The sequence below is a fragment of the Paramisgurnus dabryanus genome, chromosome 6 (genome assembly GCF_030506205.2).
Source record: "Paramisgurnus dabryanus chromosome 6, PD_genome_1.1, whole genome shotgun sequence".
NCBI classification, from domain to species: Eukaryota; Metazoa; Chordata; class Actinopteri; order Cypriniformes; family Cobitidae; genus Paramisgurnus; species Paramisgurnus dabryanus.
Genome location: NC_133342.1, coordinates 6,372,498 through 6,383,219, shown reverse-complemented (window position 1 = coordinate 6,383,219; position 10,722 = coordinate 6,372,498). Strand labels below are relative to the sequence as shown.

The following is a 10,722-nucleotide window of genomic DNA, read 5'->3' as shown; positions in this document are numbered from 1 at the left end:
TTTAGTTTTAATCTTAAATGACTTTACTCTGAGTTGTTCTGAGTACAGTCAGCTCACATGGTTGTTTATGGTACACACTTTTAAACTTTTCACATCTCTGTGACCTGTAGGACTGTAATTTCTGATGATTTAACATTTCCCACAGTTTTAACCAATTATAAAAGTAAATTGACTAATCAGATTCAGTTAAAGTTGATGTTTCAAACTTATATAAGAGTTGTTTGGTTTGCTATCTTGTGTCATAGTATTTTCAGTGTTCCTGCAAAGCAAAAAAACAAAGCAAAAAACAAACAAACAAAAGAAACAAAAACAAACAAACAAAGAAACAAGCAAAGCCATACACATACCCCCGTTTTGGCACGAGATAGTGGACCAAATAAATATGAATCTAAATATTCCCTGGGCCTTTTTGTGGGTCTTAATCATATAAGTTTGAAATGCATATAATGCATCATTTTTCACCAAATTAGGCCTGTCTGGCCATTACAATATAATGTATATTATAATGCGATTATAATATAAATTACATTATATTAAAAATAATATTCATTAAAATAATTTTATTTTATTACTGGTCTCAAGGGCTTCAAGAATGATAGTAAATTTGCAAAATTGAGAACATGTTCTTGTGCATTAACATGTCCACTAACAACAACAACTCACTGTTGTGAATATAAAAAGTAATCAAGGAATAGGGTGTAAAACACAAACTTTTGCTTTAAATGTTAAGACATACAGAAATATAGAAATACTTTTTAGCTCTGACGGATTCAAATTCTGTATTCCTGCTGTTATTTTAGGACTCAGCAATAAGCTCTATTTTTATGACTTTCACAATCTTTCGACAATTAGACAACAAATTGCTCTTTAACAATTTCCACAATCTCATAGAGAAACAAAGACTCAGCTTCAACAATCTATAGACAACTGGACTAAATTGTTTATTTGACAATTCTCATAATCTCATAAAGAAGGACTGAGCCTGGAACTTTTAACAGTCCTGACTACACTGTACTGTATATCATGATGTTAATCATAGCCTTAAATCACTTTGATTGATTCACAGAAAATAATGATGTATTTTATCTGTTACAACCAAGCTTAAAATATCTCCTTTGAAACAAGGAGAAACAGCAGATCTTTTCTGAGAGGGGGTTAAGCCCTTTGATCTCAGTGATGAATCTTTCTCTGTGAGATAAGATCACATGTGTTTTATTGACAATTGTAAGAACAGTTTCATCATTATCTTGCTGTGCATCAGTCAAAGCTTTAGCTCAATTTACCTTATTTTAGCAATGGCAATCCTGCAATTATTTAGGAGTTTTAAGATTTACTTATTCCATTCCAATCCTGAGTGTTCTTTAAGAGATTTACTCACAATCATTATTAAAGCCTTACTTGCTTAATATCTAACATTTAGCTCCACTCTGCATGCGCTAAACCTTTAACTCCAACAATGCTGCCTTCAATCATTTGTAAACTTCCACCTATCTCTCATTCCCATAATTACACTTATCTCCTTAACTCATCAGGTATAGTTAATACGCTGATGTTTGCAGCATTTAATGATTCAAAAAAGACTATTATGAATCTTTTCTCTTGTCATATCAATCATGTAAACGCAAAATTCACTTATCATATACAAACACATTAACTTACACTGTAGTTTAAATGTATATAAAATCCCTTTATTTAAGTTAATTCTTGTTCATATGATTGTTCCTTTAAATGGTGCACATGTAGGATAGGTGGACAAGTTTTGTTTGTGGAGCTGGACCATAAAACAATAAAAACCACATTCTGTGTCTATTTTTGAGAGACCTGTTGTCTCTCTCCACAGGGGTCACGGATACCCAGGAACTGATCTGTATTTCACCCCCTCTCTCTTCTCCTTTAAGGTTTTGGTTACTGGAAATATACTAAACACATGTAACATTGGGTATATCATATGTTGTGATGCTACAAAGGTTTCATCTTCATGTTTGGTGTTGTTTTAAAGGTCATGGTGCGATGGTTAAAAATTTCTAATTTCTATAATACTAAGAGAAAGTATATCAAAGTTTAAAACTCAAGACATAATCTGTACTCCTGTGATGGGTTTCAACTCATGAGGAGATCTAGATTACAGATGGTTAACAGTCCCATTTGGTGCTCCTTCAGGTCACGAGAACCGACCAACCAAATCCTGATTTGAGATTTTATTATTCTTTGTCTCATTCTGTGTATATAAGGTGGCTTGGCAAGAGACTCTGGAAAGTATTCTTTAGCAAGAATCTTCCCCACACTTTGGGTGTGTGTATTCAGACATCATGGAAGAAATCTTTAACAAGAATCTTCCTACACCATTTTGGGTGTATTATATCCACGATGGAAGAGTGTCTATTACCAGGTATGACTTTGTAACTTTTGTAACTGTTGATCATTTTAATTAATTGGAATTGAATCATATTCTGTATGATATTCTTTAATTTATGTTTGAAGCTGAAACCTGCCTGGTATAATAAATTGTTACTTTGATTCATCTAAATTCTTCAGAAATTGTATTGATTTATTTTAATTCTTTCAGAAATTATTATTTCCAGTAGATTAGAAGGAGTCTGGTATTACCGCAAAATAAGTATGTCAGGATATGATCACACTGGTGTTTTGATGTTGAATGGAGCATGGGGCACATTCACCAGGACTCTCAGATTTATGTCTATCACCTGCCTTAGCAAGTTGCATGATCGTGACTAAAGTAACTATTTTTATGATCGGAGCAAGCATGGGGCGGCCAGACATAAAAATATTAGTTTACCCGGCAACCTCTGACTAATATCAGAACTGGCAATTTTGTGTCCGTGAGATATACGTAACGGCCGGCGTATACTCTGTGCGATATCGGGTCCCTAATGAACGAATAACTAAGACTATGGGAATTTATAAATAATCAAATATCTAAATTATGATCAACAGATAATTGGAATAATACACTAAATTTTTACTTTATTAAATTGGAGTCAGATTATAATTTAAATACAGAGGTCAAAAGAATTTTAATTAATCCTGATATGGAATTATTGTTCTAGAAGCGCTATGGACGGAAAGAACACGTAATCCCTTCACCACGCCATTGGGTACCTTCCTTGGGCCAGTGGGTGGCGTCTTACACACATTTGCTGTGACAACATAAACAACCATACAGGGAGCTCAAATTTAGTTTTTTTAGTATTACATGTAATAATTCGATGTTTACCCTTATTTGAGAACCAGAATAAAATTTGGAAGATGTTACTCCATTTTAAGTTAATCTGTTGTTGCTTTAACAAATAAAATAACTTTGATTTGCTAACAAAGGGAATTATCCTCATCTACATTGCTGTTGTCATGCTGTGTAACATTATTTCCATTAACAGAGTTATCGCCTGTTTTGCGCAGGTTTGTTTACATACGTGGACGCATCGACTTGGACACGGAGTTTTCTCATCTCATCCGACTGACTTTATTATTCACGGATATTCGCTAATACTTTACGGGTTTCCGATATAGTTGCGAGATCGTTTCGACGAGCAAATATATAATCGCCACGGTGATGTTTCCACTTTTAGACTCAAATTTACGACTTTTCGTACACTGTAAAAAATTATTTGTTGACCCAACTTGACTTGGTCAAGTCATCTTATTGCATTGACTCAGTTAAGTTTAGCCAACATTAGGAGTTAAGTTAACTCAACTTATATGTATTTGTTGAAATAACTTGCAGTAAATTGGGCCAACGTACCATATCAATTAATAAGCAATTAGATTTTTTTGTTAAGTAAACTTAAAAACATATTGGTTTAACTTAATTTTTCATGTTTTCACAACCATTAACAAAGTCTAATTGACATAAAATAGTGAGTTTTCCCTCAACATCACAACTTAACTTTTTGAGTTTATTAGACTTCATTGTTTTCTTTGACAAGAAGTTCTAGATATCTGCCTGAAACCAGATTTTTTTTAAATGAAATCAACACAACTGCAAAATTGAAACTCTCAGCATTTATTTTTCCTTGCAAAGATATGAAAACATTACACGAAAAACAGTCACATATATTCAGCTCACATAAGCACATGCAAACTTCTTTATGCACAGACCCATTCTTAGAGAATAGTATCAGATATTTTCATCGCAGGAACAACTGTACATGAAGAATTCACTATAAGCTGTGTTTAACAACTTCAAATAAAAGTCTTCAATTCCCAATCAAATGTCAGACATGACAAGGAAAGAGAAGCAGGACAAGGTAACAAGAACACAGTCTATTTAAAAAAAATTCTATAATACCAATGTTAAAATATACACCTCACAAAAACACGTGCAAACTTCTCTATGCACTAGGGCTGCACAATAAATCGCATGTGATTGTCACGCGCATCTTGTAAGTAATGCCGGTTCCTTGATTAGTAGTAAATCGCCATCCGCTGCTTTCAGATGGAGCGGCATTTACTACACAGAGCCGTTCACTGACATTTGGGGCAATTTCGCATTTATTATCGCGGACGTATCGCCTGCGATATGGCCCAGATTGTCAGTGAACTACGGCTCTGTGTAGTAAATGCCGCTCCATCTGAAAGCAGCTGATGGCGATTTACTACTAATCCAGGAACTGACGAGATGTGCGTGGTATCGCATGCGATTTATCGTGCAGCCCTACTATGCACAGAACCATTTAAGAGCCAAAATAGTACAAATAACTCCTTGTCATTATCAGATATTTTCCTAACAGCTTATAGGGAATTATTCATGTACAGTTGTTCCTGTGTTTAACAACTTCAAATAAAACAGTGTCTTTAATTCCCAATCAAATGACAAACATGACAAGGAAAGAGGAAGCAGAACAAGGTAACAAGTGAACAGTCTGTTTAAAATTTTTTTAAGAATACCAATGTTACACTTAAAGCGATACACCATCATTTTGTCATATAAAACTATGTTATTACCTTAACTAAGAAGAGTCAATACATACCTCTATCATCTTAGTGCGTGCACTTAAGAACTGTGGCGTGTGGCGACACTTTGATAGCACTTAGCTTAGCCCAGTTCATTCAATGGTACCAAACAGAGATAAAGTTAGAAATGACCAAACACATTGTTTTCCCTATTTAATACGAGTATTTATACGATTAAATATGGTGGCACAAAATAAAACATGGTGCTTTTAAAAGCGGGTTAAAAAGGGTAACTATATTGTATGGTGGAATAGCACTTTTGGGAGTACTTCGACTCGCCTGAAAAATCTGCTCCCCTTCTCCCTCTCATAATGATTATAGTTACCCTTTTAAACCCACTTTTAAAAGTGCAACATTTTATTTTGTTCCACCATATTTGATCGTATATCTACTCGTATTACATAGGGAAAACGTTGATGTGTTTGATCATTTCTAACTTTATCTCTGTTTGGTACCATTGAATGAACTGGGCTAAGCTAAGTGCTATCAAAGTGTCACCACACGCCACAGTTCTTAAGTGCACGCACTAAGATGATAGGGGTATGTATTGACTCTTCTTAGTTAAAAGGATAGTTCACTTTGAAATTAAATTTTGATATGTTTTAGCTTACCTCAGGGGCATCCAAGATGTAGGTGTCTTGATTTCCGCGGTACTTTCACTTTTGATATTTTTAGGTCAAACCGTTGTTGTCTGTCAGTCATATAATGCAGGTCTATGGTCACTTACTAAACGTTACTTCAAAGAGCATGCACAGAGAAGTCCAAATTAAACAACTGTCCATCATAAGTACACATTGATGGCCTAAGACACGAAACGAGCGGTTTGTGTGAGAAAACGAACACTATTTATATTGTTTTTGCCCCTTGTACACAACCACGTCTGTGCTTAGTCTGCACATGCGCCGGAAGAGATCTCCTGGATGAGTTTGCGCGAGCATACGTAATTGTTTTCTTTCACGTCGGTTTAAACATCCCGGATAAGCGCAAATCAGTACAATTTCTATTAACTGTCTTACCTACAATCTCTGTTCTGTGTAAACAATGAGTGACGTACACGTGCGAGAGATCACTTCTGGCGCATGCGCAGACTAAGCACAGATGTGGTTGTGTACAAGAGGCAAAAACAATATAAATAGTGTTCGTTTTCTCCAGAGCCGGCCCTAGACCTTTGGGGGCCCTAAGCAAAATTTAGTCGGGGCCCCTTTGACCATTTTAAGTAAGGCCTAAAGAAAAGCAATGACTACCTTATGACTATACTGCACATATTATATCTAATATGTTATTTTTTTTAAGTATTTCGTTCTTATGTGGCAACATGTAGCCTACAGAATGACAATAAAAGACCTTGGGGTGGTCCCGGACAGGGAATATCTTAAGACAGGACTCGGCCTTAGTTTAATTAGAAAACATAACAAATTTTAACAAAAATGCCTTACTATGCGAGTATCTGGCAAACGCGAGCATCTCTTTAATCATAAACCCTTTAGATGCGTCTGCAGCAGACACTTATTTTGACAAACACGTGATGCACATCACTCGACGCCCAGAACACATATTTTGGAAAAAGGAACCACACACCTGACAGGCTACATACATTTTGTGAGAACTCTGCATCAGGTGCCCATCGAAAAAAGAAGTCACCGGCCGCGCATGCTGTGTACAGTATATATCACTATAATGTTTAAAACTCAGAAACACATGAACACAGGTGGCATTTTATAATTGCCTTTATTTTATGTAATATATGTTTATTTTTTAGATGTCAAAAGTTTTTAAAGAAGGCATCCTTTAAATAGTAACACTGAAACAATGAACGCCATGGATTTAATATTTTACTTTAAACTTTAGCACCCTCTAGAGGCAAACGACAAAATGCTTAAATAATAAATTTATGCTGACAAGAACACATCAATGTTCAGGAATATGTACATGTAAAATCTAGAAACTTACAGTGGGAAACTCAATAATAATAAATTGATTAGAAATATTATGCTTGACACTTCATAGTTGTTGATTCATCATTAATTTTAAACTTCTATGACAATCTCTGTATCATCTATATTGTTAGATCACACAGTTTCAAAGATTCCCAAACACAAAACCCAGGATAGAGAGGTTTAGTGAATGTGGTGTTGACTCTGTGGATGAGGGTCATTGTGTCAGAGACGCTGTAGAAAGACAGAGATCCTAAACTGTGATCCACATAAACTCCTATTCTAGAAGATCTGAGCACTACTGGGAGTTTAGTATAAATGTTATTGTGCCAGAATGAACAACTGGAGCCAGAGAACAAAGTCCAGGACTGATCATTATATCCAAACAAAATCTCATCATCAGCCCATCCCTTCCTGCTGATGCTCTTATATGACACAGATATATCCACCCGACCTCTCCACTCAACCTCCCAGTAACAGCGTCCACTCAAACTCTCACTACACAACACCTGAGGCCAACCATCAAATCTGTCTGGATGATGAGGATACGGCTGCTCTGTGTAAGTGTAAGTAATCACTCTGTTCCCCTCAGACAGACAGAGACGTTTATATGCTGTGTTTGGATCTGCAGTGAAGTGATGATAATCTGATGAAGACAAATCAAAAACATTATTTAAATGTAAAAATGTGCATTTCAATAATAAAAAATAAAACTTCAAGTCTTATTTATTTTAGTTAAGAAGTGAACAGAGATCATTTACAGTATAGACAGAATCTAATCTGATTGTTTTACTGTTATATTCATCGTAATCCTGTGTGTGTAAAAGGTTTGTGAATGTGTGAACATTGTCAAAGTCCCTCTGTTATGTAGTTGTACACTTTAAAATATATTTTATTATCATTTAATTTAAGTGTTAAGAATATTTGTTTATAGAAAAACTTATCGGTTTTTGAAATTTTAATATCAAATAAGAAACTTGATTTATGAACTACTATTTGATCTCAGTTATGTTTCATTGTGGGTGAGCACAGTTATTTATTTTCTGTTTATTCTGCACATTCAGTTTGATTCATGAGTATCATTATAGAGGAGTTTAAAATGACTGAAATGCATATAGACCATTTTGCAAGATGTTATCAGCACTGGTCCAGAAGCACTTTATGTTTCTGTTTTTTAACACTACATAAACGCTGGGATATAGAACTGAATCAAAAAGTTAAACAAACATCTTTAAGACATATGTGAAATAAAGAAAACAGTTACAAACTGAAACAGGAAGTGTTTCTGGACCATTGTGTTTCTTAAATCTTGCAAAATGGTCTATTATCACTGTTCATGTCTTTATCAGCATCAGTGTGTTTATTTGTTGTTTATTGAGACTCACATTTTAGGAACTGCTCCCTTGTCTCAGGTTCAGGAATAACTATATTAAAAAAATATTTATTCAGAATCAGTGAGTGATATTCTCTCTATTTATATAAAATATAATATTATCTTTACATGATGTGTTCTTTATGTCTAAGATAAATAAGTGCTTTACCTTTATCAAATATCTTTATCTCCTCTTTACAGAAATCCTCCAGTTTCTCTCTTAGATGAGACACAGATTTTCCTACATCATCAAAAGAGATGAGAGAGCTGACAGTGATGCTGAGTGAGTCTGAAGATCCAGAAGGAAGAGAGAGAGACTGAAAACTCTACACAAACACAAAGACAAACAACACAAACATAAACTGATGACACTGAAACATTTCATAGAAAATATAATCTCAGTAAAACATGCTCTTCACTTCCTAAAGATCACTGTTGTGTTTTTCAGATCTCTGTTACCTGGAGGAAATGGATGTGATCATCTGTGTGTGAAAGCTGCTCCAGCTCAGCGTCTCTCCTCCTCAGATCATCAATCTCCTGCTCCAGTCGCTTCAAGAGTCCTTCAGCTTCACTCACTGCAGTCTTTTCCTGATCTCTGATCAGCTGTGTCACCTCAGATCGTCTTCTCTCAATGGTTTGGATCAGTTGAGTAAAGATCCTCTCAGTGTCGTCCACTGCTGTCTGTGCAGAGCGCTGTTAGGACACACAGAGAGAGGAGCATTAGAATCAGCAGCATTCACTCAGCTCTTACTGGTACATCACACAGTCTGTTACCCACAGTGAACTTCAGTGAAAGTCATCCAGCACTGAACTCCTCACTGACTGATTGGATGAGAGTCCTAACTGAGTCTGAAACAGATCTGAAACAGCAGACAGCAGTTGTTCTTCTGATCAAAACTCACCTTATGAGTCTCCACAGCATCTCTAAGCTCCTGAAGCTTCTTCTGACTCTCCTGGATTCTCTGCTGGTATTTTCTCTGTGTCTCCTTCAGTTCTTTCTGTTGGATGTGGAAATAATAATTAAACAGATATAATGAACATTAGAGTATTTTTTACCAGTTTAAATCAGATCTGATCACATTAAACATCACTCTGTGTTTTCATCTCTTACCTGTTTCTCAGTCCTCTCTGCTGCAGCTGATACAGTCTTATGTTCATTGTGTTCATCCACCATACACAGATAACATATACAGAGCTGATCAGTTTTACAGTAAATCTCTAAAAGTTTCTCATGTTGAGGGCAGATCATCTGCTGAAGTCGTCCAGTGGCGTCTATAAGGTTGTGTCTCTTGCCCTTGAAGAATTTCTTATGTTGTTGAAGATGATTTTGACAGTAAGAGTTCAGACACACCAGACAGGACTTGACAGCTTTGTGTTTTCTCTCAGTACAGACGTCACACTTCACATCTCCAGCTTTATCATAACTTGCTGAAGGTCGATCAGTCTGGAGTTTTGTCTTCTTCAGTTTCTCCACCACTTCATCCAGCATGGTGTTTTTACCTAAATCAGGTCTTGTATTGAAGGTCTGTCTGCACTGAGGGCAGCTGTAGTCTCTCTTCTGATCATCTTGATCCCAGTAGTTTGTAATACAGCTCATACAGTAACTGTGTCCACAGGGAATGGTCACTGGATCCTTCAGTAGATCCAGACAGATTGAACAGATGAACTGATCCTGAACCACTGAAATACTGGCTTCTGCCATTTCACCGTAAAAAACAATAAAACTTAACACACAACAGTCCATCAGTTTCAGTTTCCTTGAACTCCTGAATTTCCTGGTTGTGTTTATGAAACGTGTGCAAACAGTCGTGTCAGTCATGTAATAAACAAGTCCACTAGATGTCAGTGTCATACAGAAAGTCACAGTCTCGATTAGCCAAACCTTTATGAAAATGCTCTGCCATTAATAAATGCTTATTAATCGGTGTCGTTCCTTCATGGCTGAAATTAGCCTCTGTTATCCTTTGCTCAAGAAGCCTTCACTGGACCCATCAGTTTTGAGCAATTTTTGTCCAATATCTGTGGTTCCTTTTACCTCAAAGGTGCTTGAAAAGATTGATCTGTGTCAACTTCAATCCTTTCTCACTACTAATCATATTTCCGAACCGTTTCAATTGGGTTTTAAGCCTTCACATAGCACAGAGACAGCTCTTTTACAAGTTCTAAGTGACATTTTTATTGCTACTGACTCTGGAGATCCCGTAATTTTAATTCTCTTAGATCTGACTGCTGCCTTTGAGACTATCGATCATCAGATGCTCCTCCTGTGATTGCAGTCTCTGGTAGGTATTAAAGGCTCAGTTTTGCATTGATTTGAATCCTATCTGATGAAGCGCCATTTTTCTGTCAAAATTGGAAATTTTACTTTCCTCTATTGCACGCGTAAACTTTGGTCTTCCACAGGTTTCTATTCTAGCTCCACTCTTTTTACTCTTTACATGCTAA

The 10,722-nt window shown here is 36.0% G+C and overlaps 1 protein-coding gene across 1 annotated transcript; it reads right to left on the bottom strand.

Annotated features, from left to right (window-relative positions):
* Positions 1 to 6,648: 6,648 nt before the first annotated feature.
* LOC135744019 (E3 ubiquitin-protein ligase TRIM16-like) lies at positions 6,649 to 10,722 on the bottom strand. Its single transcript, XM_065261943.2, has 6 exons — positions 9,389 to 10,722; positions 9,180 to 9,275; positions 8,737 to 8,970; positions 8,447 to 8,603; positions 8,291 to 8,329; positions 6,649 to 7,551 (listed from the first exon to the last, which is right to left on the bottom strand). Exons 1-6 carry the CDS (start codon positions 10,127 to 10,129, stop codon positions 7,028 to 7,030), a joined length of 1,791 nt encoding a protein of 596 aa, XP_065118015.2. The 5' UTR covers positions 10,130 to 10,722; the 3' UTR covers positions 6,649 to 7,027.

What these genes read in the sequence shown, in the direction of transcription:
- LOC135744019 (XM_065261943.2), bottom strand. Translation starts at nt 10,129, where the DNA reads ATGACACTGACATCTAGTGGACTTGTTTATTACATGACTGACACGACT. An exon ending in CAGAGAGGACTGAGAAACAG is followed by an intron (nt 9,276 to 9,388) that starts GTAAGAGATGAA and finishes CACATCCAACAG; the next exon opens with AAAGAACTGAAGGAGACACA. An exon ending in ATGCTGTGGAGACTCATAAG is followed by an intron (nt 8,971 to 9,179) that starts GTGAGTTTTGAT and finishes GTGTCCTAACAG; the next exon opens with CGCTCTGCACAGACAGCAGT.